At 45.3% G+C, this 27,619-nt stretch overlaps 1 protein-coding gene and 1 long non-coding RNA gene across 2 annotated transcripts in view; one reads left to right on the plus strand and one right to left on the minus strand.

The window, feature by feature from the left end:
• On the plus strand, positions 1-26,916 carry SNAPC3 (small nuclear RNA activating complex polypeptide 3). The gene is made up of 9 exons (XM_007061689.4): positions 1-297; positions 13,385-13,462; positions 16,163-16,247; positions 17,627-17,731; positions 18,397-18,546; positions 20,645-20,727; positions 22,300-22,464; positions 23,248-23,355; positions 25,879-26,916. Exons 1-9 carry the CDS (start codon positions 71-73, stop codon positions 26,024-26,026), a joined length of 1,149 nt encoding a protein of 382 aa, XP_007061751.1. The 5' UTR covers positions 1-70; the 3' UTR covers positions 26,027-26,916.
• Positions 25,954-27,619, minus strand: part of LOC119566574 — a 4,390-nt gene continuing 2,724 nt past the window's right edge. The window contains exon 2 of the long non-coding RNA XR_005225776.2: positions 25,954-27,185. This is a non-coding gene — a long non-coding RNA (uncharacterized LOC119566574). The remainder of the gene's footprint in view (positions 27,186-27,619) is intronic.

Below are 27,619 nucleotides of genomic sequence, written 5' to 3' on the forward strand. Positions count from 1 at the left end.
ACAAAGCCCAGAATGCAGCGGGGGCTCAGGCCGCCTGTTTCCCGGTGGCCCCGCCCGGGGGGCCGGGAACATGGCTGGAAGCAGCGGCGAGGCTAGCGGCGCGGTGCCGGAGTACGAGGTGCCCGAGCTGCACACTCGCGTGTTTCACGTGGGTTCCTTCGGCGCGCTCTGGAAGCGGAGCCTGCACGGGCCGGAGCTGGCCGTGCAGGGGGCGGTGGCAGAGGACGGGGCTGCCGCCGTGGCGGAGGAGCTGGGCTGCGGGCTGGAGACTGCGGCAGAGCTCAGGGCTGTGTGCAGGTAACTGCAACCAGAGCATGGCGAGGCGGGGGGGGATCCTGACCGCCCGCAACACGCTCCCTGATGAGGCGGGTCCTTCAGGGGAAGCCGAAGCCTTGGTGCTGCATGCAAAGCAGGAGGCCCTGCGAGAGAGGAAGGGAGGGGGTCTGCGTGCTGCCGCGCTGACCCAGAGCGGTGGGAGGCGTTTGTTCAGCCGCAGCAGGAGCAGCTCACGTCCTTAGGGCAAGTCGTGTCCTTAAAAGCTTTGCTGGCACAGCTGTGTCGGGGTGTGGGGGGTGCGCCTTTGCTTTTATGCACCCCCAACTCCTGTCTCCCGGAGCTGTGCCCTGCAGAAGCTCTAGCGTAGGTGCGGTTATGCTGGCGAAAAAGTTGGCTCGTGGCTCTAACTTACTCTGCCTGGGGGAGCTGGTTTAAGCTAGACTCGGTGGTGCCAGTTGTGTATCCGTTCGGGAGGGCGAGCAGGTATCGGCGACTCCCGCAAACGCTTTCAGGGGTAGACATGGTCTTAAAGTGCTTTTGTCAGGATACAGAGTAGCAGCCGTGTTAGTCTGTAGTCGCAAAAAAGAAAAGGAGTACTTGTGGCACCTTAGAGACTAACCTTTTCTTTTTGTCAGTATAGCTTATGCTAGTTCCCTGAACTAAATAAACTGCGCTGGCAAGAGTGAGTTTTTGTTTTTGTAACAACAACTCTGCCCGCACTAGGGCTCTGTTTGGTATGAAAATGTCATTAAAAAAAACACCTCTAACCAATAGTACAGGAGCGGCAAAAGTTTTAAGTATAGACTTGGCCTTAGTCTGCCTTGCATGCAGGGCTGGCTTTAAGCACAAGCTGACTCTTTGTGGCCCCTGCATAGACTTGCAATGTGGGTGTGAGGGACAGTCTTACTTTCCCACCTCCGTTGTTAAGACTGGTGAGGAGGCATCTTGTAATAAGCTAGTTTAGCGTCACTCCTTGGGGAGCCTCATGCCTGCGTGCAGACCAGTAAATTTTAAGTCTGGGCCCTAGTGTCCAGGGAAAGAGTTGTCTAATGGCCAAAGCAACAGACTTGGAGTGAAAAGTTAATAGATTTTTAAGCCCAGAAAGCACCATTATTATGATTTTGTAATCTATTCTCCTGCATAAGAAAGGTCACAGAATTTCACCCACTCATTCTTGCAGGAAGCCCAACAACCTGTGGTGAGCTAGAGTATATTTTTTAGAAGCGCACCTGAGTTCTGTATCTAGCTCTGTTACTGACTCGATGTGTGGCCTTGGGCAAATTTTGTGCCTCAGTTTCTCTACTTGGCAGAGGAAAAGCTGCTGGAGTGGGGTGGCAAGAACATCTCTTGTTGCAGTTTGAAGACAGGAGATAGTAACAATGAATACAGGGGGAAACTATGGAGTGCTTATCTAAATGTCAGATCCATGCGTCAGGTATAAGTAAGCATTATCTAAGGGCTTGTCTACATTACCCGCTGGATGGAGAGGCAGCAATCGATCCAGCGGGGGTCGATTTATCGCGTCTAGTCTAGATGCAATAAACAGATTGCCAAGCACTCTCCAGTCGACTCTGGTACTCCATCAGGGCAAGAGGTGGAGTTGACAGGAGAGCGTCAGCCATCGACTTACTGTAGTGAAGACACCACGGTAAGTACATCTAAGTATGTCGCCTTCAGCTATGTTATTAACGTAGCTGAAGCTGCATAACTTATATTGATCCTCCCCCAATGTAGACCAGGCCTAAACATTAGAGCTTAGTAAGCCATTGAGGAAGGCAGGCCTGCAAGGATCATTCAGATGCTGCAGGAAGGAGTGTCTCTGATTCAGTAGGTGGGGCTCTTCAATCTTGTCTTCACTGGAAAAACATACCAAAAATTCCTACCATTCTGTCACCAGTTGAACTGAACCGGTGTTTGCGCTGCTGGGCGCTCTAATGTAGACAAGTTTCCAGTGCTAAAATAATTTTTCTACTGTTTTGATTGGACTGGGTTTATTGAAATAGAGAAAAGGAGCTCAGACCACTGGAACCTTGCCTACGTTAGGGCTCCTGCTGGTTTTAATACTGACTTAGCAGAACCAGAGGGAATTCTTTCATAAGTGTAGATACAGCCTCTGGGGTTATGTCTACACAGCAAAGAAAAACCCATGGCTAGCCTGTGCCAGCCAACTCAGGCTTGCGGGGATCGGGCTGATGGGCTATTTCATTGCTGTGTAGACATCTGGACTTGAGCTGGAGCCCAAGCTCTGGGACCCTCCCACTCCATAAGGTCCTTGAGCCTGGGCTCCAGTCTGAGCCTGGAGGTCTTTTCAGCAGTGAAACAGCCCTGCAGCCCAAGCCCCACAAACCTGAGTTGGGTGGCACGGGCGAGTCATAGGGTTTTTTTTGCCGTATAGACATACCCTGTGTCACAGCATTGTGCTAGGTGGCACTGTGCTACTAGAATTGTGATCTTCTGGATAAGGCATACAGTGGAAGTTGCTTGTAGTTAACTTTAACAGAAGTAGGGTATCCCTGGCCAAATTTCAGTTTGCCATATTCTGCCTACCTAACATGCCCTATGTAGTTTCAACTGGACACAGTATTCTTCACTTCCTGTCTTAACTAGATAGTGTGTCTTTGTGCTGTCAAATAGCTTTTGTTTTTCATCCCAGGAGTGGCTGTGCTACGGTTACTGCTAAAAGTAGTTCCTGTTTATATTTTGTCATGTGTTTTGGGATCTGTCAAAATGAAAGGTGCTTGTCTGTATATTCAGTATATATTTCATCGCAAGGAAAATTGATAAATGCTTGCTACTGCTATGACAACTAAAAAAGAAACAGATCATGGCGTTACACTAGATTATCTTAACTCCGACAGCCAAGAATGATGGCTGTGCAAATTTTGACCAGAGTGAGATATTTATGGAGGCTGAGATCACAATGGCCTGTGCATGCAGGAATTGAAGACAAGAATGCTGGGGGTAACGGCAGGACGGCAATCCTTGGGTTGGTGACAAAGACAACGTTATTTGCTCCAGACCATACTTCTCCATACACTCCTATGTGAAATTGTTCATGTAACCTCACCCTGATATGATGATGAACTCTAACGATTGGGTCTTGACAAGCAAGTTAGGTGAGGGATAGAGGCATCTTCTCTGCAGGTTGGGGAGAGGCTGTCAGGAATGGTCAGTAAGGAGACTTGACATCTAGAGATAAGATTTTTATTTTCTTTCTCTACCACTCCAATGTTACAGAACAGCACTCACTTCATGTTGTCTTGTGCAGTGCAGAGAGCTGTGAACTCTAATGCCATCTAGGAGACAGGAGTGGGAGAGAACATGGGGAGGCAGAAGCTGTCTGGGGTAGAGAACAAGTCACCTGACAGCAGCCCATTGGTCTTGTAGCAGAAGGAAGGCAAGTGTGCCATATCCGGGAATGGTCTGGCACTGCTGCAAATTGGCTCCCAAATCTCTAATGTTGTTGTGCTCCTCTCCAAACTAAACAGCCCTAGTTTTCTGAATCTCACCTGATACAGGCCTTCCCAACACCCAAGACTGCCTCTGATTACTTTCAGTTCCTTTCCTTGTATTTTTTCTGTCCCTCTTTCTTTGGGATGAGGTGACAACTTGAATGCATTCTTCAGTCTGTATTAGAGAGAAGCAACAGGCCAAATTCATCCCTCTTGTAACCCTGACTTCACAGGACTTCTACTTGAAGCAGATGCATCCTGGATGTAATCATTTTTGGTTTTATCTACAATTATTGTTCTCGTAAATGAAAGTGATTTCAATTAAAAAGCAAATTTATCCCCCATTACGCTAGTATGTGAGGGAAAGAGGGAGAAATACTTCTCCCTTATCCCCTTTAAATAGCAACAAAAAAGATAATGAAAGCAGCCTGTTTATAATGGGCTGAAGGAACTTTCTAAAAAAGAATTCATAGTTAAAACTTTATAATTTCCATAGTTAAATCCTGTTAAAATACATGACATGGTCAAATGTCTATTTTTGACAATCTACCTTATGAAATTATCTGACATTAAGAAACAATCAAATAATATTTAACTTGGTGCATGTTCTAGCATCCTATGCCTATACTAAATCTCTTAAAAGACCTATTAAAGCAGACAAATTAGGGTATCCAGTTTCCACACATGTCTGGTTTTGATTTGGATATCAATCAAATTTCACTTGCCTACCTACTAATCTTATCAGGTTATATGTGGAACTGATTTTTATAGATCCTTCAGTTTCTCCTGGATTATAAATTAACTCGTATAAAAAGCTATACTTATCCTACAGATGTCATGGGCAATTATTGTTTTGCTTAGATAATCATTGTGGGTTGCTGTTCATGTACTTCGGTGGCTATGTTCCAACCTCTAAGTGTTAAGAAATTAATTTAGAGATTAAATAGTTAATGTTGGTCAAGTGTTTTGAAGATGGAAAGTACTAAGCTTCATTATTCTAGTTCACCTGCTGAATTATTCTTTGTGTAAGTGTACAGCAGGCTTAGACTCAAAGATCAGTGTGGATTTTAGGTAGGTCAGGGGAGGTGTGATTGCAGGTACCTTATTTCACTGCAGCCCCAATTAACCTTCTTGTTTTATTAGGAGGTGTAGGTGTAAGTATTTCCAGGTATGTGTTATAAAGCTGTATTAAGCTAGTATTAATGTCTTAAAGTGTTAGTACTTAGTGTCATTAGTATTAGTGTCTCAAAGGTGATAAAAGTACTGTCTTTAAGAAAAGATATGTAATACAAAGGGTAATGTATTCAATTACAAGGAATAAATCAGATAAAATATTAAAACATGTTCTAAATAACTTAAAAAATTAACAAGCGGAGTTTGCTGCGGTGGTTATCCAATGTAAGTAAGGTCACGGTGAAGGGATGGCTTAGTGGTTGTCTATTTCCAGGGACCACAGGTCCAACTTTGTGCAAGTTTGACTCAGCTTTTTATCCCTGGTATTATTTATACCACTCTAGAATATCTTTCAAGAGGAGAGCAATTGATTTCCTGTCACAGACCTAGTCAAATGCCTCCTCTTGGGCACTTAAACTACTGTGAGTGGATCCAGCCATTGAATCACTGGGTGCTTTAAGACTCCAGCATCTGAACAGACACTACCCCGTCGTAGGGCCCAGACCCTCTGTCTAGCACTCCCCTTTGAGAGCTGGATACCGAATCCCCAGACACCGAACAAAGCTTAAACACGTGCTCTCCCAAAACCCAGAACAAAAGTGTTCTGGGTCCACTCCACAGACTGACTCTTCAAGGGCATGTGGTAGGTGTAACACAAAACACAGAGACAGACTGCACAGGATTCTAAACCACCATTGCTCTGTACTTACCATTGCACAAATACACAGATCTGTACAAAAATAACATACCCTACATCAGTGCTGAGCTGGAGCCAGTTCGCACCGGTTCACGCGATCTGGTTGTTAAATTTTGAACCAGTTTTAGAACCAGTTGTTAAAAATTGTTACGGTTCCCTGAGCTCCTGGCCGGGGAGGCTCCCCCAGCCCCTCCCTCCTCTCGCAGAGCCTCAGCGTGCCGCGCTGCCGGCACCAGTGCTCTGGACCGCCCCTGGGCAGCTCTGCAGCTCCTGCTGCTTTAAGCAGCATCGTAAGGGGGTGGGGCTGTGAGCTCCAGTGGGCTGCGCAGTTTCCATACACGCTGCCCTGAGCAGCATGGTAAGGGGGCCAGGCCGGGGCTGGGAGGAGGGGTTGGATAAGGGGCAGGGAGCGGTGGGAAGGGGCGGAGGTTCGGGGGGGGGCAGTCAGGGAATGGGTGCGGGGGGTGGTTAGGCGCGGGAGTTCCGGCGGGGTCTGTCAGGCAGGGCTGGTGCAACCACTAGGCAGCCACCTAGGGCACCAAGTGGTTTGGGGCGCCAAAAAGCAGTGCCCCCAATTTTTTTTTAAACAGCGGAGCACAAGGCTGCCGCTGCTCCCCGCCTCCCAGCTCCAGAGGGGCCACCCGCAGCACGGCCAGTCCCTCCCCCCGGGGGAGCAGCAGGCGGCAGAGCTCCCCGCTGCCCCCAGGGCTCTCAGCAGCTAGCTGCCACAGAGAGCCCTGGGGTGGTGCGGAGCCCGGCTCGGGCACGGGGGGCCTGCCTGCGCCGCCGCTGAGAGCTCCGGGGGCGGCGGGGAGCCTGGCTCGGCCTACAGCGCGGGGAAAAAGGCGCAGTTTCACTTTGAGTTTCATGCCTTAGCCCTTGAACAAACAAGGAGAGTGCTATATTATACAACATCTCATAGGTGCTTTCTATAGTTTTAAGATCATACATTCTGAACTCGGCAGACTTCATACACAGCAAACAAAACAACAACTAACATCCTTAGCCTAGCAGAGTTTCAGTATTGGAGGACTGGATAGCATGGAGATCCGTAACGGAATATGGAGCCTTTCGCTTCTAAGATACTGACTCAAATCTGATCCATGTTAATAGTGACAGAGAGCCTTTGCTGTAAGACAGCTGTTCATTGGCCTATGTAAAACTTTGTGCCCATCAAAAGAAACGGCCCATAATAATTGTCCTCCTTTGCTGCGTCTACACTAGATCTTTTTTTTAATGTACCCCCTTTTCCCCCACAGCTGTAGTTCCATCAGTGTGGCAATGGTGGGAAAACTGTCAAGTGGCTGTCAGTATTTTAACTACCATGTTGTCTGTCTATGCATGGAGCAGGTCAGTGCACCTGGTGGTTGCATTTCCAGTAGCCACTTTTGGCTAGCACCTGTGGTGGGTGGGAAATTTTTAGGACAGGGTGTATAGACTAGACCAGGGGTCAGCAACCTTTCAGAAGTGGTGTGCCAAGTTTTAATTTTATTCACTTTAATTTAAGGTTTCACGTGCCAGTAATATATTATAATGTTTTTTAGAAGGTCTCTCTCTCTCTCTCTAAGTCTATACGTTATACAAAGAAACTATTCTTGTATTGTAAAATAAACAAGGTTTTCAAAATGTTTAAGAAGCTTCATTTAAAATTAAATTAAAATGTTCATCTTACGCCGCCGGCCCGCTCAGCCCGCTGCTGGTCTGGGGTTCCGTTCACCTAGGCCGGCAGCGGGCTGAGCGGGGCCTGCGGCCGGGACTCCAGCTGGCAAGGGGCCGGCGGCCAGAACCCCGGGCCAGCAGCCAGAACCCCGGGCCGGCAGTGGGCTGAGCGGCTTAGCCCGCTGCCGCTCAGCGGTTCCATCCGCCAGCTCCTGCCAGCCGGGATCCCAGCTGCTGGTCTGGGGTCCCGGCCCTGCCCACATAGCGTGGGTGCCTATCTTCTCCCTGGTTCTGGCCATTCTCTTCCTCTCTCTCTGCACTGAGCTGAGGGTGGGAGTGCACTGAGCACAGGGCTGGGGGTGAAGGAGCAGGCTCGGGGTTGGGGCGTAGGGTCCGGCCAGGAGCTAGAATGAGGGAGGGGGCTCAGGGTTGGGGCAGGAGGTTTGGGTATGGAGCGCTTACCTCGCAGCTCCCATTTAGTGGGTGGGGTGCAGGTGGGCATGGTCGGGGGGGGGGGTGCAGGAGCTCCTGTTTGGTGCTCAGGGTGGGGATGGGGATGTGGGGGTTCAAGAGCCAGGATGTGGGGGGTGCATGGAGTGTGGGGGGGCTGGGTATGTGGGGGGGTGCAAGAGTCAGGGCTGGGGTTGTGGGGGAGGTGAAGGAGTCAAGCCGAGGGCTGGGTGTGTGTGCGGGGCTGCGTACAGGGCTCAGGGCAGGGGCCTTGGGGGGTGTGCGGGGCTGCAGGGCTCAGGGCAGAGGGCTGGGTGTGTGTGTGTGTGGGGAGTCAGGGCAGAGGGCTGGGGGTGTGGGCTGGGGTTATGGGGTGCTCACGGCAGGGGACTGGAGGGGATATGCCCCGCTTCCCCAAGGCCCTGCTCCTGCTTCTTCTCTGCCTCCGTCCACGCTGACTCGCCTCCTCCCCCACCCCCTCCCTCGCAAGGGCTGGCAGGGAGGGAAGGAAGAAGAGGAGGAGGAGGAGGGGCAGGAACCCAGAACACTGCGGGAAGAGGCAGGGGAGCTAGCAGGACCAAGCTTCTGCCCCTTGCCCCCTCCCCCTGTGGGTGGGGAGCGGAGAAGAGCGGGCCGGGCTGGGCCGGGCCGGATTTTTAATGGCACGCTGCTGCCTGCCAGGACTCCAGCGGGCAGCAGTGTGCCATTAAAAATGGGCTCGCGTGCCATAGGTTGCCGACCCCTGAACTAGACCAATTATTGCCAGTTTTTGCAGAGGCACCAAAGATTGAATGGTAATGAAAACTGAATTACTTTTCCCCTCTTAGAGGTGACTGCTTCTAGTCAAGTTTGAGGCATGATAACAGTATAGGAAAACTTGCACTGTGACTACTGTACCTGCTGTATGGGTAGAGAGCTACGTACTCCTTCATGTGTCAACCTGAGCAGTATGAGAATAGTTCCTGAGCATAAAAGGCTCTTATTAACTAAGAGACCATAAAGTGTAATGCTTTTAGCGAATAATAATAATGACAGTGGTGAAGCCACCAGAAAATTCCTACAAGTATCTTGCACCTGCATGTGCTTGAGCACTTAAACATTTTGAAAGGCAACTTCCAGTGATATTTTTATTCAGAAGAGTCTGCATCATCCTTATCTTCACTGCTTATTAGCCTTAGGGTGTGTCTACACTGGCAGAGTTTCTTCACCAGCAGTTACATCGGCTCTCAGAGAGCAATGAAGGGAAACCGCTGTTGTATGTTCACACTGTCAGCTCCCTGTGCAATAGCATGTTCACACTTGTGGCACTTGCATCGGTATTCGGAGCGGTGCACTCTGGGCAGCTATCCCACAGAGTATCTCTTCCTCTTCTGCCACTAAGTGTTGTGGGAAGGCGGAGGGGGTTGCCGGGTATCCTGGGTCCTGTCCAGTGCCGCGTGAGGCATTGTTTTGCATTCCAGCAATCCCTGTGCTTCCGTCCACATCTGGCACCATCTTTCAATGGTTTGTGTACTGCGCGTCGTGCCTCTTCGGTCTGCAGGAATGGATCCTGCACTGTTGACCAATATGCTGCTCGTTCTCACTAACACATCAGGAGTGGCAGTGGAGTTATTCCTTAAACTATAAGGCAAGATGAGGAAAGCCCACTTTCATGGGACTGTGTGATGAGCTCACCGCAGCCCTGCGGTACAAGGACACAAGAATGAGAGCTGCCCCATTGTTGGAGAAGCATTTGGCAATTGCACTGTGGAAGCTGGCTACTCCAGACTGCTACCAATCAGTCGCTAACCAGTTCGGAGCGAGGAAAGTCTGTTGGAGTCATGTTGACGGCAGTGTGCAGGGCCATTAATCGCGTCCTGCTCCGGAAGACTGTGACTTTGGGCAACGTGCATGACGTTGGGGATGGCTTTGCACAAATGGGCTTCCCTAGCTGCAGAGGGGCGATAGATGGCATGCACATTCCAATTCTGGCACCAGACTACCTAGCCACCGAGTACATTAATCAGAAGGGATATTTTTCGATGGTTCTCCAGGTGCTTGTGGATCACTATGGGCATTTCATGGACATTAATGCAGGCTGGTCCAGAAAGGTGCATGAAGCACGCATCTTTTGGAACACTGGCCTGTTCAGGAAGCTGCAAGCAGGGACTTTCTTCCCAGACCAGAAGATCACTGTAGGGGAAGTCGAAATACCCATTGTGATCCTGGGAGACCCTGCCTACCCCTTAATGCCATGGCTTACGAATCCATACATGGGGAACCTTGAAAGCAGCAAGGAGCGGTTCAACAACAGGCTGAGCAAGTGCAGAATGACTGTTGAGTATGCTTTTGGCCATTTAAAGGCCCGCTGGTGCTGCCTATATGGGAGGCTGGACCTTGCCGATGACAATAGTCCTATGGTTTTAGCCATGTGCTGTACGGTCCATAATATTTGTGAAGGGAAGGGTGAAAGCTTCACTCAGAGCTGGACCGCTGAGGCTCAGTGCCTGGAGGCTTAATTTGAACAGTCAGAGATCAGGGTTATTAGAGGGGCGCAGCGCAGGGCCATAAGGATCAGGGATGCCTTTAGGCAGCAATTTGAAGCTGAAAGCCACTAGTATTTGTTGCTATGCTCAGGAGTGCAGTGCTTGTAATGCTAGGAGGTGATTGTGATTGGTGCAGACGATGCACTGTGAAGGTTTAGGAAAATTGCCTGTTGCTTTGCAGGGCTGTCTTTTTTCTTTCAGTTAATAGAATAAAGATTGCTTTCAAACCAAACCAATTCTTTTATTAAAAAACCACAACTGGAGGGGAGAAACAAACAAACAAAAAAAAAACATCAGCACTGCGGGGGATGGTGGAAGGGAGCCTCCCAGGAGGAGGTGGGGTTCTGGGACGATAAAGATTTGTGTATGTCCAGGTATCATATGCAACCTTGTCCTTTGGAGTACAGTGCAGCGAGTACTGTACTTCAGCAGGGCTAAACTGCAGAGGGATGGGTGTTGAGTGCAGTGGGTACTGGGAGTTCGCAGGGACTGGACTGTGACGGGGCAGGTGTGGAATGCAGCGGGTACTGACTGGAGCAAGGATGTTGACAAGAATGTGTTGGTGGTGTGTGGGGGGTGCATGGGAAAGAGTTTTGCGACAGCGGCTGCAGGGGAGGGTGGGTGCGGAGCAGCTCGGTTTGCAGTGCTGGGAGTGCCTGAAGCATGTCCGCTTGGCGCTCCATAACGTTTAAGAGCCGCTCCGTGACTTCGTTCTGGCGTGTCGCATTCTCCTTTCGGTCCCTCTTCTCGCTGTCCCGCCACTCCTTCAGTTCTTGTTTTTCTGCTGCAGAGTGCAGCATGCAGAAGGTCCTCTCTACTTTTTTCGTGGCCACTTCCTAATCCTGAGCAGCTGTTCAGCTGGCAATAACAAAGAGGGAGGGTTGGCTCCCAAGACCATATCTGTGAAGCCAAAATGCAACATATTACAGAAGCACTATTGTTTGCAACACACAGACCACTGTATCAGTGTTTTAAAACACAACCACTATTCAGATACCTGTCACTAACTGGCTGACCCCAGGCAAGCACACGAGACACAAGTCCCCCCAAATGGTGAGTAGCTGCAGGGGCATGCGAATTCAGTGTTTCAGGACAGTACTGGGCATGTGGCTCTTGGGGAAAGCCAGCACTGTGGGGGGGGGGGGGGGGGGGGATTAAAATCATTACTGTCCCCACATTTTCCACAGGCTATATTCATTAATGAAGATATCTCTCTGCTGAGGGTGATCAGAGAATTAAGGGAGGGTCTTCTCCAACAGTGCCACTTCCGCCCTGGCCCTTACAAAGCTCGCCTGTGTGCGGCAATGGTCCCCTCCCCAGTGATGGCAGAGTGGCGCGGGAAAGTTACCCTTAATGGGGCAAAAAACAAAGCAGCTCTGCCAAAGAACGTGTGGCAGCAGATTGCCCAGTGTCTCCATGACAGCTTCCTGGAGATCTCTGAGACAGATTCCCGTGAAGTGAGGGAGTCAATCAACACCCTGTTCCATTGCTATGACTAGGCATGTAGTGGTACGTGCATCACACAGACACAAGCCTGCCTTCTGCAAATCCCTCCGTGCAAGCTCAGCACACAGAAAACAAGACGGCCTTCTGCAACCCTCCTTCCCCCAACAACTTGCTTCAGCGATTCCCAAAATCAGAGCCACTTACCAGGGGCCTCCTCTCCTGTTATCCGCTTTGCCAAGCTCCAACTGCTGTGTCTGGCTAGCCACTTCCGGGGTAAAGAAGTGCTCCTGGCTGCATACATCTCTGAAAACAGAGTGGTCCTCTGCCTCTGGGTCCCTGCCTCGTCCACATCCTCGTCCAAGATTTTCTCCTCTTGGCTTGGTCCAATCTTGACTGGCACGCAAGCCCCTGAAGTATCCTCAGGCCTCTACGCAGTGGAGGTGGTGTCACCACTGAGTATTGCGTCCAGCTCTTTGTAGAACCGGCAGCTCGTGGGTGCAGCACCGGAGCGGCAGATTGCCTCTCGCACCTTGTGGTAGGCCTTCCGCAGTTCCTTCAATTTGGCCATGCACTGCATTGTGTCCTGTTCATGGCCCCTTTCTGTCATGCATCGTGAAATCTGTCCATAGGTATCATAGTTGGTACAGCTGGAGCACAGCTGGGACTGGACAGCCTCCTCTCTCCAAATACTGATGAGGTCCAGCAGCTCGGCATTGCTCCAAGCGGGGGATCGCCTGGTGTGCAGAGCAGCCAGGGGCACCTGGAAAGATGTGCTGAGACCACGGCATGCATTGCGAGCAAACAGGAAGGGGACTTACAAAATTCCCAAGGAATTTAAAGGGTGGTGTTGATGGTTGGTCACCTGAGGGCAGAGTAGTAGACTTCAAACCGATGACCAGAGAGGTGAGAACAGGCATTGTTCCTGGAGGCCAGTTGCAGCGCTGTAATTGACCAAGGTGTCTATGCTGGCACCACAGCGCTGTTGCCCCAGCGCAGAAAGCTGTACACCTCTCGTCAGGGTGGGTTTTTTTTACAGCACTGCAACTGTGCAGTTTTTGTGCACAAAGTGGCTTCCCAGTGTGTACACCTCGGGAGTTTCATCGCAGAAAGCTGCTTTACTACACAAAAACTTGCCAGTGTAGACGAGGCCTTAATCTTGTCCAAATTTTTGCACAGATTTCCTATCTCAAAACAGGGAGGCTTTATCATTTATACTTGGTTCATAATTTAGTAAACTTTTGGAAGACTAACCTGGGGTTCAGGAGAGCTAGGTTCTTTCCAGTATTCTACAGTTGACTCTCAGAGTGGCCTTAACTCAATCACCTGTGTAAATCACTAAGAGATCCTCTGACGAAAGGCACAAAACCAAAGTAATATTTATTTTCACTTCCAATTTCAACAAAAACTTGGAAGGAAAGCAGGAAACTGGTTGATTTGGCTAGGCATGACTCTAAAACAAATACTAAGGAACTACTATGAACTAATAATCCTTTGGACTTCCTTAGACTTTTTCCTCCCAGGAGTTCAAAACACTTCATAAAGAGTAACACATTTACCTTTGCAACATGCCTGTAAGATAGGTAAGTAGTACGTCCCTTAGTTTACAGATTGGGAGGCATAGATTATACAACTTGATTACAGCTTAATTGATTTTTTTATTATGAAAGAAGAATGAAAAAATATGTAACCACTGTTCTTATTTTCAGTATTGACATGTTAAAGTCCCCTGATGATGAAGAAGATCCAGAGATTATTTCTGAGGACAGCAGCCTTGTAACTCTTCGGTATGTTGGATTTTGATGCCCTTATCAGAACCTGGATAAGATAAATTCTTTAATTGCTGTAGTACCACAGTGTGTGTGGTGTTCAGGCAGTGGTGTAACTGCTGGGCAGCTTCTAGTAATACATTAAAGATCTGGAAACCACTTTAGGGGAGCATAGGTTGCACCAACCCACTGCTTTATGTGCTTTATGTCTTACCTATGTCTGGAGCAAAAAAATAGAGATTTTTTTCATGCCATCTGCATTGAAGGATCTCATTCAATAAAGACTATCAGTTATAGTACATGAGATTCTGATATGGCTGCTGAGCTCTAACACCAGATGCTTTTGGACTGACTTTTAGAGATTCTTAGAGTATTAGGCCAGAAAGGACCACCAAATCATCTAGACTGACTTTCTCATATCACAGGTCACCAACACCACCCAGCAATCACATACTAAACCTAACCGCTAAAATTAGACCAAAATATTATAGGCCTCAGGAGGCTAAATTATTGTGTGCCATAGAGAGAGAACAGGGGGGACTGAGATGTGACATTGCCTGAGGACCCTTCAATGGCCTGGAAATTAAGTGAGATATTCCCAGATGATCCTGGCAAGCGATCTGCACGCCACCCTGAAGAGGAAGGCAAAAAACCCTAAGGTCACTGCCAGTCTCACCAGTTAGAGCCTGGGGCCTGGGCTACACTTGGGAGTTGGGGGGTTGAACTAAGATACGCAACTTCCGCTATGCTATTCGTGTAGCTGAAGTCAAAGTATCTTAGTTCGACTTACCTGGCCGTCCTCATGGGGGCGAGTCGACAGTCAACTCCGCCTACTCCGCCTGCCGAGGTGGAATACAGGCATCGATTTGGGGATTGATTTATCGCGTCTAGATGAGATGCGATAAATCGATTCCCAATAGATCGATCACTACCCGTCGGTCCGACTGGTAGTGAAGACATACCCTGAGCGTGTGAGCAAGAACCAGCCAACCAAGCACCAAAGAGAGAGAATCCCCAGTACCACCTCAGAGTACTGGCTTATTCCCTCCAGGGTTCCATCGACAACTGTGGCCACCTCTAATGCTACAGAGACAGACAAACCACACCTATAGTGGGGGTCGAGGGGTAAACAATCCCTTTCTGACTCCTGCAGGTGACCAGCTGAAGCATGAGATTTTATAGATTCATAGATACTAAGGTCAGAAGGGACCATTATGATCATCTAGTCTGACCTCCTGCACAACGCAGGCCACAGAATTTCACACACCCACTCCTGCAAAAAACCTCTCATCTATGTCTGAGCTACTGAAGTCCTCAAATCGTGGTTTAAAGACTTCAAGGAGCAGAGAATTCTCCAGCAAGTGACCCGTGCCCCATGCTACAGAGGACGGCGAAAAACCTCCAGGGCCTCTTCCAATCTGCCCTGGAGGAAAATTCTTTCCCAACCCCAAATATGGTGATCAGCTAAACCCTGAGCATATGGGCAAGATTCACCTGCTAGATACTACAGAAAATTCTTTCCTGGGTAACTCAGATCCCACCCCATCTAACATCCCATCAGGCCTATTTACCATGAATATTTAATTACCAAAATCATGTTATCCCATCATACCATCTCCTCCATAAACTTATCGAGTTAAATCTTAAAGCCAGATAGATCTTTTGCCCCCACTGCTTCCCTTGGAAGGCTATTCCAAAACTTCACTCCTCTGAAGGTTAGAAACCTTTGTCTAATTTCAAGTCTAAACTTCCTGGTGGCCAGTTTATATCCATTTGTTCTTGTGTCCACATTGGTACTGAGCTTAAATAATTCCTCTCCCTCTCCGGTATTTATCCCTCTGATATATTTATAGAGAGCATCTAAGTCACCTCACTCAAGGCAGCGGGTTCCCATTCATAGATCACTAGGAGGGCTAGGTATCTCCTTGCAGCCTGGATTTAGGTGTCTATCCCCAAGAGAGGGACAGGGTTTAGTACACGCCCCTGTCGTCAGCATCGCTCTTCAGCTAGCTTTGGTGGCTCCTTGCCTAGCATGCTGGCTTTTGTGGATTGCATTCGTAGGCACCTGTCTCTTCCCTTTTTATTGTATAGGGAGCCTAGGTACTTAATTTGGCCTTGTGGACCACAGTGGTGGTGGTTTGATTTTCTAGGTTTCTGAAAGTTACGCACTGTGATGCTCAGCATTGCAACGCTGAACTCCCTTCATGGATTCCACCCTGGATTTTAACCTATTTAATATTCTTTGTAAACTTCCATGTACATTAATGGTTTGATATACAAAGATATACATCCATACAGTGTTTGGCTGAAATCTTCTAGAACAATCTAGATGTTGAACTTTCAGTTAGTTCAGTGAGTTTTTCTGAACAGGTGGCATTAGCATGAAGTAAAGTGAGTGATCAAGACATTTATATAGGCTTGCTACACCATGATGTAATCAAAAAGATAGGCTTCTGCCTACATTGGAACATTATTTCTGGAATATTTGACCATGGTCAAATAACAGGTGGTCAACTGACTGGTCAGCTGATGTTATTCAACTGGTCAGTTGACCAGCTGGCCAAGCCTCATCTCTCTGGAAGTGTTCAGTTTATTCCATTTTAAACCAGCATTGCAGTTCCCATGTCATTTTAAAATTTGTGTAGTTACAATAAACAGCAGGCTTTGTAATGCCATTTTGCCTTGTGTCTCTCTCTTGTTGACCCCAACCCTATCAAGAATTAGAAAGAAGGCCCTGGAGAGGCGAGAAGAAACCATAATTGTAGATCGCACTTGCAGACAAGAAACATTTACTTATGAGATGGTAAGACTCCCCCCTCTTCTCCTTCCAGATTCTCAAGACAATCAAACCATGTCAAGAAAACAGCTCACAAGGGCTTCCTTTGCTTTTTGTTCTTGATTTGCTGGTGAAGCCAAGTATATCACCACACTATTGTACTATGAGTTTGCAAACAGTGACTAAGATGACATATGCTCCTATAAGAGGGTAGCCCACACTGCAACACTTTTGGGGAAGGGACTGTCTCTCACTGTGTTTGTAGAGTCCCTAACACAATGGGATTCCAATCTTGGCTGGGGCTTCTAAGCATGAACATAATATTACTGATAACAACATGAATACTGTTCTGTATAGGTGCCCCAATGTGCTGTACAGCCATGTAATATGATCAAGGCATAGGCACTATAGCCATGCCGAGAGCTCAGGAGTCATGGGATGGGGTCACAACCTCATCTTTAATTTAAAACAAAAATATCCACAATCATAAGGGACAGACTTTTTTTTAAAAATGAAAGGTGAAATCCCTAAATTTCTAGCTCCTGGAATCAATTGACTATACAAGAAAAACACCAGACATGATGAGAGTTAGGAATTTCCCTGTGTGGCCCTCCTTATATGCACTTAACACTGCTGCCTCCCCTTGCCTTGTCCTGTGTGTGTGTTTTAACATTGTGTAGTATACATAAGAAACAAATCAAAACCAAATGGGGGGTAAGGAGTTGGCACAGATATTTTCTAGAAAACAGTAGGAGCTACTTAGCAGTCCTGTGAGCCAAGCTCTTTAAAAAGAAGGCACATGTCTGGCAATTGATGCTCTAATACGGCAGTGTCAGTAGTTGCAATGGAATCTATTATTGTAAGTAAAACATACTAGACAGTCTGAGTTTTGCTTACATTAGCAAAAGAGACTCCAGTGATAGAGTCCAATTAGCTTGCACTTCAAGGACTAGCACTTATCTCTGCACGGAGCTACAGCAGCAGCAAGCATCTCTGCTCTTAAAGCTGAAGAGCACTTTGTGGTGGCCAGATTGCAGTGAAATCCTTTTTCAGCCAGAAGTCTGTTTTTGTTTGGGGCAACGTTCCCCAACTGTTAGAAAAGGGAGAAATTACCTCCCTTACTCTGTTTGACAGCTGGGGGTTCATCTTAAGGAAAGAGCATAACAAAAATGCTTTCAGCTCATATCCAGAATATGCTAGTTTGTACTATAGGAGGATGAGAGGCATGGTAGTGCTGGCTTCTTGGCTTGGATTTGCTTGACATTTGGGTTGAGTAAAGTAAATGTACATCATTAGCAAGAGTCTCTCTTGTTTTCGCTCACTTCTCCCATGTTTAGTTTCTGATCCATTGTACAGTTTGCAACAGAATGCACTCAGACATGTGTATTAACATTTTCTCTTCCTAGGAGTCTCATGCAATTGGAAAGAGGCCAAAAGATCCAGCAGATCTAATTGAGGAAGGAGAACTTTTCCTAACTCTGAACATCTTCTATCCTGTCATATTTCAGAAGGTTGGTATTAAAAATTCTCTGGGTCAGATTCTGATGCTTTTTCCCACCTTGAATAGTTCTCACTCCACAAGCAGTCTCACTGAAATCACTGAGCGTTCTTATTTATCAGTTAACCTGTAGGTGCTACTACAATTTATCCAAATTGCGGGTCCACTGTGTGAGATACTGTGTAAGCGTACCATAAATCACACTCAAAGGCTGCTAGAGACTGGCTTTCTGTGATTCTAGGTGGTAGTTGTAAAAGTTTCAGTCTTTTTTTAATGGTTCAGTAGTAAATTCATAGTTTTACTGTAGATCAGAATGTGTAGCATGTAGAACTAAGGTGAGCTCTGTGGGGCTGGCCAACAGTTGTACTCAAGTTGCCTTGTAGGGTTGCCAACTTTGGTTGGACATATTCCTGGAGATTTCATCACATGACTTAATCTTTCATTCCTAGTTATTTGCAGCCATGAAAAACTTTGAGTCTGTTCTTCAAATTAGTTCCTTTGCTCTAAAAACTGGCTGCAGCTTTACAGGGGCTGTGGAAAGCTGATGTCAGCCTTTTATGGGGAGGAGTTAGGCCTTGTGCTGCTAATGACTCCAATTAGTCATTCTGTAGCGGTGCTGGTGGTAAAGGCATTCTGGCCCTGTTGTGAACTGAAGGCTGCTCACTGTTTCTTTTGTAGCATAAAGATCACAAACCTTATCAGACAGTGCTTGTGTTGGGGAGTCAAAAACTCACTGAGCTCAGAGACTCCATTTCCTGTGTCAGCGACCTTCAGATGGGTGGTGAGTTCAGCAGCCACCCTGACCAGGCACCAGAGCACATTAGCAAGGTACAGTCATCTAATGTAAAGGGGATGAGTGTGTATGTGTTTGTGCTTTGTTCCCCCCCCCCCCCCCACAGTAAAATGTAATGGTGAAGTTAGATTACATACTTCTGTTAGTATCCAGATATCATGGTGGGAGGCCAAATTTAATACCAAGATACATCTGTAATGTGAGAGAGATTTACTGACCTTTGCAGAATGCTTTTTGAGATACATGGATAGAAGATGTGCTAGTATAACTTTCAGAATGCTTTGAAGATAAAAAATGAGTGTTTATCTATTATTAGGGCCTATGAAATGCCTCACATGTTTCTGAGCACTAGAACATAACCATTACAGCTAAAGTTATTTGCCAGAAGTCACCAGATGCCTGTCAGAGTGAGACATGAGCTCTTCTGTTTTCCTTGGCAATTAAAATATGGAAAAATCTTTTGCACACTCTGCACTTATTGTGACTTCTTAAAATTACTGTTAAACTTTGTAAACACATGCATGTACATACGAAGTATATATACTAATTGTATTTTATATCTATGCACAATTACACATATAACATATATGTAAAACTTTCCTAAATTACAACAAAATTATTTGAAGAGCTACATTCTTAAAATATGTTTCTATATAGAGTCCGGCTAACATCCCAAAGCAGCCTTCAGCTTTCTTTACAGAATTTTACTTTTGTAAATTAAAAAGTTATTAATCTGAGAATGAATAGATCAGTGCTTAAAGTTTTTTGAATGGGGATAAAAGACTACCTTTCTCTGTCCCCATTTAAATGACTATTTAAAAAATAACCCCAGGTTCTCCAAAAAGTAATCTATAATTTACTGTGGGATGCTCCTAAGGGGAAATTGGCATCTGCCTTAGTTATGCAGTGGTTCCCGCTGTTCCTTAATTTTATATATATAACATCTCTATAGAGAGAGAGACCTTGTGCAGGCTCTTCACTGACTTTCAGCTATATATTTGTGAGGTTAATCTATTTCCTTTTGTGTACCTTTCTATTGTTTTAAGTTCCCAAACCCATAATAAAAAAAATGCTTTATGGTATGACTGCATTTTCTATTCATATAAATACTACTTGCTGCTAATTTTAGCCTGTCCACGTGTACAGCTCTCCATGTATTGTAAAGCGCAGCTGATTAACAGAATAACACATGGTTATTTTGCCAGATAGTTTTTTCCTCTTTTTTTATTCCTTCCTAGTTGATATGAATAGAGTTTAGCAAAGGAGCTCACTCTTTTATATAAGAGTTAATCTACACAGCGTTGTCACAGAACTTGTGTAAATAGTGGATACTCATTAGCTAGCTTCAATAATTTCTAGAGATGCAGAATTCTGTGAGCCCTGTTAATGCTGATATGAATGGCATAAAACATTAATTATCCTCTGTGAGAAAATGTGTGGTACAAATGGCCTGTCTCTGACAAATTGTGTAATTAAGAGAGCATTTTGTGGGATGCTGGATCTCTTCAGAGCACCCAAAAGGGGGATGATTTGACCTTCCAAATCAGCACGTCTGTCTTGTTTATGGAAGTGTGAGTAGTCACTATTGCCACATGGCTACCTTTTAATGTATGTGTTTTGTCTGCAGGATTGCAGTAGAGTTGATGACTTGTCATCCTGGGGAACAGCAGGCCTTGTGGCACAGCCTGCTCTGACCTTGCTAGTTTTCAGCACCTGGAGAGTTGTGCCTAAATTCTGTAAATGATGCTCATGGGTTTTTAGAAATCTGTGAGTAGCAGAATGGGGAAATAATAAGAAAAGAAACTTTATCTACTGTATGATCTATCAGCATGATCAGTTTGCCGTCAACAGAGTAACTCTGCCCTCAATTTTAGTTCTGTATTGTTTGCAAAAAATCACACACTGTAGCCAGTGACTATGCAACAAGCCATATTTTGACATCAATATTTAAGCTGAACTCCCCAGTGAAACCAATGGGGAGCTCTGCTTAAACACTGACAGAATGATACAGCCAAATATAATGTACATCCATAAAGAGTACCACAAATAAGCTTAATTTTGCAAGGTTTCTGTTGTTTAATCTATTGTTTTGTAGTACAGTACTAACTTTGTGTCTCTCTCTCTCTGTCCAAGGATCTCTACAAATCTGCTTTCTTTTATTTTGAAGGCGTTTTTTACAATGATAGAAGGCACTCAGAGTGCAGAGATCTGAGCAGGTATAGTATGCATAGTCCCTTAGTGGGAGGAGACCCTTAGAGAAGAGAAATTTGACTGATTCTGCTGCTGCTATGTGATGTTTCTAGGAACAGGAACTTTTAATGCCTATGTGGAGCTAAAATAATTCCCCAGTTAGTACATTTTGAAGCTTATCCTCCTTGCCTGCCCTATTCTTTATACTCACCTTTTCTCTCCTTCTTGGAAAACCCCCTAATTTTTCTCCCCTTCCATAGCCATCCCCAGCACTGAACTGATCTTCCTGAAGATCTAAAACTGCTTCCTCTGTATGAGCTGGGTCCATTTATTTGTTGGGAATGAGTTCTATGAAGGGGAAAGGATTGGCAGCTGCAGTTTTGCCTGGACTAGACTTTAAAATGCCCTGACTATTTACAAAGGGCTTGTCTACACAGTGCCGTAAGGTGTTCTACAGGGGTGTGAATTGTAGCGCGGGCTACCTGCCCCATGTAGACCCTGCCAGTGCAAACTAAAAGGTGTGCATTGATGTAATCCCATTTCAAACAGGACTATGTCAGTGCGCACTAGGTAAGTTTTAGTTTATGCCAATGTGGTCTATGTGGGGCAATCAGAGTGCTCTGTATTTCATGCCCATGTAGAGACTACTATGGTGCCATGTAGACAAACCCAAAGAATGCTAAAGGGTGCCTCAAAAAAGAAAAAAAAAGAAAAGGGGAAATTGGCAGCTTGGCCACAAATTAAAAATGTGCTGTTTTTGTGAATCCAGCAACCCCTAGTCTCTTCCTCCCATTACTGAGCATACATTGAATACTTTCTACACAAGTGCTTCCTGGAGTTGGCAGAGAGAAGTTATGTGATCAGCCCTGAGAAAGGAGAGGGGTCGAGCTGTGGTGGCTGGGATGGGAGGTGTCTTTGAAACCATTTCAAACTTGGTTCAATTTTGAAAACTTACTGAATTAACCCGTCAATACCTGTTTATATGAAGGCCCTATGGCCTTTGTCGGGAGCGGCACTATTATGGTGGTCAGTATAGAAAACCCTCACAGCTGGATTTGGTTCCTTACTGTGCCACAGACTTGCTGTGCAATGTTGGGCAAGACGTATAATCTCTGTGCCTCACTTCTCTGCTCACAAAATGAGGAGGGTCAAACTTTCCTAGCTCAGAGAAGTGTGAATAAATGCTACTTGTGGTAGTGGAACACCTCATAGCGATGAGCATGTTCTAGAAAATCCAATAAATGTGAGCTGAGCTCAGAAATAACCATGCAAAAGGTGATTGGGGCTTGGCATGCTACACATCACATGACTTCCATGCATGTCCAGGAAAGTCCTCAGCTTTACTTGGATTTCTTTAGAAAAACGATTGGCATTGGATTCTGGGCAGTCTCAAGGCACAGTGTATAACTCTGTGGAAACGTGGTGTTCAGCAAATCCCGACACACATATATAAGAAATGTTGGTAACTTTTTTTTTTTGTAATCAGTGCCCTGATGAAGAGTTTGACTCACCTAAAATACTAGGTGCATAGCTAACTTTCATACGTTTTCAGCTTCTAATATAGCAATCCTAACTATGGTCTGTCCATGAAATTTCAGAACAATTATTGAGTGGTCAGAATCTCATGACCGAGGCTATGGGAACCTTCAGTCTGCTAAAATGGAGGACTACACATTTAATGACTTGTCCATCAAAGTTGGTTTTCCATACCTCTTCTGTCACCAAGGAGATTGTGAGCATATCATTATCATCACAGACATAAGGTAAATTATTACCAGTTGGGAATGCTCATGCAGTTACTATAAGTGCTTTGCTTTCGCTCTTGATGTCAGAGAGTGCTTGATAAACACTAATATCAACACTACTTCAGAAAGCTGAAGTAGAATAATTTCTACAGTATAATAGTGTAATTTTTATGCAGAATTGGCTTAGTAAAAAGGTTTTATTCTGTATGCACCTAATCCTCTGCAGCAAGGAAGGAGACAGACAGACAGAAGGGAAATGATAGACCATCATGTAGTAAAACAGCCATAAAACTAATACTGGATTGGCCCAGGTCCTGCACTCCTTTGCCTTTTGTTAACAGCCTGCTCCTGCAAGATACTCAGTGTCTCCCATGATTTGGTGAGCATTCCTGTTGTCCTCAGTAGGAAGGCTCAATGTATGGCAGGCAGGAATACTCCTTCAGTTCTCCCACTTAGAGGAAGCCAAAAAGCTTTTGTTCCCATAAGCCTGCTATACCTAGGGTTTGCACTGAGCGTCTCTTAGGTGGCGCTTGACATCTCCAGGATAGGGCATTACATGTCTAATGGAGATCAGCTTTACCACTGACCCATACTAGTGAGTCTGTGATATGATGCGACTAGTATTCATGTCTTAAGATTCAGAATTGTGGCACACAGACATAAATGTGACTTTCCCTGGTCTGCACTGGCCTCTAAATTGTGGACAGCATTGTCCTCTAACCTGCCTGTCCGTGACGGTGTTCAGACACAATAAAATGATGCAATGTAGCCAAGCCCTTATTCTGTTCCTCTCTGTGCAAGGCTTGTTCATCAGGATGACTGCCTGGATAGGACCCTGTATCCCTTGCAAATCAAGAAGCATTGGTTATGGACTAGAAAATGCTTTGTATGCAAAATGTATACAGCCAGGTAAGTGGCCAGTGCTATTTGGTTAGCGTGGTTTCTTCATCCATCTATGACTTCTGTTAACAGAAATCTTTCTAGGTGTCTTTTTTTTTTTTTTTTAAATCAACATCCTCTGTCCTTGTACTCCAGGTGTTTGTGTCCATATAGAACTAATTCAAATTATTAGCAAGGCACAAAACACTTTTTTTTGTTATACACAAATCCTCAATTACTGTCTCATTTTCTGAAGAATGTCCCTGTCGTGCCCATCCTACAGACTATTGAACGATAGGGGAATCTCTTGTAGGATAACCAAAAGAGAGTGGAAAAGAGGGTAGTAAACTTCTGGACAGCTCTCTTATGTTTGACACTTAGAATATGAGCACAGAACCCAGATGTATTTATTTTAAGGTTTTTATAGAGCAAAATGCTAGATTAAAACAATGATTATAACAAGACAAAATCAGAGTCTCTTTTTCAGGAGTCCATGTGTTGTATCTGTTTTAAAAAACAGTGTCTGCATTAAAGTATAGATAGTAGAGGAATAGGAGTAAAGCTAACACCCTGATTTTACTATACAGCTTTAAGTATTTCAATGCAATAATTTTAAAGGTTAAAAAGACGAAAAAATGTAGCTTCTCTTCCTCAGCAGTTTAGTGAGTCGTGTTCCCCCCCCCCCCCCCTTGTCTCTTTAGGCTGTGTATGCAGAAAAATACATCTGTGGCCATTTGTGCTAATCCACACACAGGCTTTGCTAGCTGTTTGTTCTAATTAGAAAGAACTTCGAGCAAACCCTCTGTCCCCTGCAATATTTTACATCCCATTCATCTGGTCTTAGGAAAAGCCCATCCTCAGACACGGTAGAAATATCTGTATCAGGAAAGTAAACCAGTCCCAAAGGCTAGATATGACACCCTGGTGTTTCATCGCGTTTTGGCTAGGTCACTTCAAAACCAAGTTTTGGCTGGTTGCTCTAAGTGACTGTTCATGCCCCTTATCCCAGTCTGATACCTGGACTGTGCTCCTTTATCTTCAGTATTTTGTCGCTGGATCACTCAAAGATAATCAGGCAGAATGCTGTTGGGACAGCCCATCTTGGCGTTCTTAGCAAGTCCCCTGGATGCCATCAGACGTGGCCATAATCCATCTCAGGAGTCTGACAACAAGGGCAGGTGGAGCCAAAGGATCAATGTCGGGGAAAGACAGGGTGGGGAATGCATTACCAGAGGTGATGTTCTCTAACTGCATTATATTAAAACCAGGATTAAGCGGGGAGATGCTGAGCCCCAGCTGGCCAGAACAGCTTTGGCTGGACATCTCTGCATGTTCTAATCTGTGTTGGATGGCATCTTCAGTCACTGGTTTTTTAATGAGTAGCAAAGGCCTTGTCTACAATGCAAGTATTTGCACCAGTGTAGCTATGTAGCTGTAGTTCACTAGTGCAAACCCCCTAGTGTAGATGTGCTGCACGGGTGCAAATAGTGACTGGTAACAGTACAGCTTACCTTTCTCTTTTGCAAGTCATTTCTTGCATTAGTGCAGCCCATCTACACTCCGGGTTTCTACTATGTTTATGTAATACCTCAGTGCACTGGGTGTGGGTGTGTCTTTGATCTGTGACAGGTTCTCTAAGTGCTACCATATAATTATTTCGCTGCACGTCCACCGTTCCCCATCTTGACATCTGTATTGATGATAACTTCACCTCTGTTGAGAGGTATAGAGCAGCACCCTCCCTATTTAACCCAGTCTCCCCTGCCTCATTCAAGCCTATGATTGAAAGGAAAATATTGTGCGTCCGTATGTGTAGATGCACATGTGTAAACAAAATTTCACAAGTGACCAAACTGCATCAAAAACAATGCAAGCTCTTAAATTAATATATAATTAAAACTGCCACTCGTCAGCTAATTGACAACAGTAAGTAAGAGAACTTAGATTAAAAATTCAATTCTAACGACCGTGAGGAAAAGCACTAGACTTTGGATGGCAGTGTTCAGTGTCAATCCCAATTATCTCAACCTCGGTTTCTAACAAAGTGTGTCTCCCCATTCAGTTGATTCCCAATTCTCTGAACAGGTTTGGTTGTTGCTCAAGCAGTTTGCATAATTGGGGAAGCTATTGTACATCTACATTCCTCCCCCTCCCCAGGCAAATAGTTTTAATTTGTATTAAGTTGCCAGGCAATGAACGGGAGCTTCATACTGTATTTTAATTTGAGTACCCAAAAGTTTGCTAAGAGCTTCACAGAACAAGTAAGGACACAGCCCATGCTAGATGCTGCTGCTGCAGCAGCAAGTTTGTGGACGTGATTAAAGGAATGTGGTTCTTGGCAAACAGGTTTGGGAAGGAGCTGCCTCTGCAGGGAAATGGAGTAAGATGGCAAGGATAAGACTCACCACAGTGGGTTATGGTATCTTTCATATTTCACTGCATGTACAGGTGTTGAATGTAACGAATCTAAGAATAAGATTTTGATGGGGGTGTGTCCTAGACACATTAAATGTGTCAGTCTAAAGTGAAACACCTGTGTTTTAAAACCTGCAGGTGGGTGACTAATGAGGACAGTCTCGCTCCAGAGGACCCCTGTTTCTTCTGTGACGTTTGTTTTCGAATGCTCCATTATGATGCAGAAGGCAATAAACTGGGAGAGTTCCTTGCTTACCCTTACGTTGACCCAGGGACTTTCAACTAAGGCTTCAACGAGAATGAATTCAGTGAACTGGAACCGTGAATCTGCTGCGGTGGCGGTTGGGTGGTTCTGAACAGATGTAGTCTGAAATACTGCTGGGGTTTGGGATAGGCCATCATTCCTTTGTTCAGAAGGGGGGTTCCTGTGCACATCAGTTTTTTGAATCTTGTTGGTAATCCAGAAAGGGAGCATGTACTTTTACACAGTGGATTAGTGTGGAGGAAACAGCCTCAGCCACGCTTCGTTTTAACTATAAAAATGTAAAAAAGTACTGCTTACTTTTTTTTTTTAAAGTGCCTGTAGTACATTAAATGTGGAACTATAGACTTCTAGGCAGAGAGACTTACACTTATAAATCTGGGTGTCCAAAGCTAGGGTCCTGAATAAAAGAAATCTGATCTTTAAAAGCTGAGCACCTATGGCTTCCATTAACTTCAGAGGATACTCCATTTGACTTGTAGGCACCCTGGTTTGAAAATTCTGGCCATAGTCTCCTCTGAACAAGGGCAGATGACTTTCATTAACTCTGATGGCAGTAATCCAAACCAATCAAGAGGAGAGAATACATCCTAAGAAACCAGTCACAGAGTGCTAGTTTATTTCCAGGTCTCTTGCTTCAAGCAATGACTGCTTGTTCATCTCAACATATTTTCCTTTCTTCTTTCTCTCTCTGAAGGAATAGGCATTTGTGAAGAGTAAAATATGTTGCATTTAGCAATGCACAGTGCCCTACATTTCAAATGAATTTCATGTTTATTTCAATTCCTATGCTCCTGAGTTTATCATTTAAAGTTCGTAATGGGCATTATTGGTTGCAAGTGCATTTTTGCTATTTTAATATTACTTGACTTCTCTATATTGAAACTTAATAAAGTCCTATAGTCTAATTAAAATGTGACCTGTCAGCCAACTTTATTTTGCTCATGCAGTATTACGTAAGTAAGAGTACCTCTGCTTGCCAAGATATATTTCAGTCTTCCAGGGAGCCTAGATGTAGAGTTTTTTTTGTTTCTTAGTAATCTGAAATTCTGGGAAGTTGAACAGACCTCTGCTGTTTGGTAAGAGTAATAGCATGAATTGCTCTTCTCTTGTAAATTTCAAAAGTCCATCAGCTTTCAAAAAAAAAAAAATCTGCTTTGCTCAGCATGGAATTGCCTTCACCCTGTGTATATATGAAAAAGGTTTGTCAGAAGGGATTCTGTATTATTCAGGTTTTTATATGCCTCAGTCCTGCCAACACTTGCACATATGCTTAACTTCACTATTGTGTGTAATCCCACTGACTTAAAAAATTAAGTATCTGTGTAAGTGTTGGCAGAGGATTGGGGGTCACACTGTGTCCATCACTTTTGTATCTGAATGCCTTCCTGTGGCACGTTAAGCATTGTGACTAGGATCAGTCAGTGGTGCTCTCTCCCTTCCTCTACTGTGAGAAGAATTATGTGAGGTTTATTTTTATTTTACTCTTATATCTGCTGTGCTGTATGTCCTTTGAAAATAAGGTCAAAGAAGTGCACCTTCCACTTGGGATGGAAGGTGGGGAGATTTGTGGTAGATCTCAGTGTCTAAGTGCAAGTGTGTGGCACATTTAGTGGT

Source organism: Chelonia mydas, chromosome 5 (assembly GCF_015237465.2).
Source record: "Chelonia mydas isolate rCheMyd1 chromosome 5, rCheMyd1.pri.v2, whole genome shotgun sequence".
Classification (NCBI taxonomy): Eukaryota; Metazoa; Chordata; order Testudines; family Cheloniidae; genus Chelonia; species Chelonia mydas.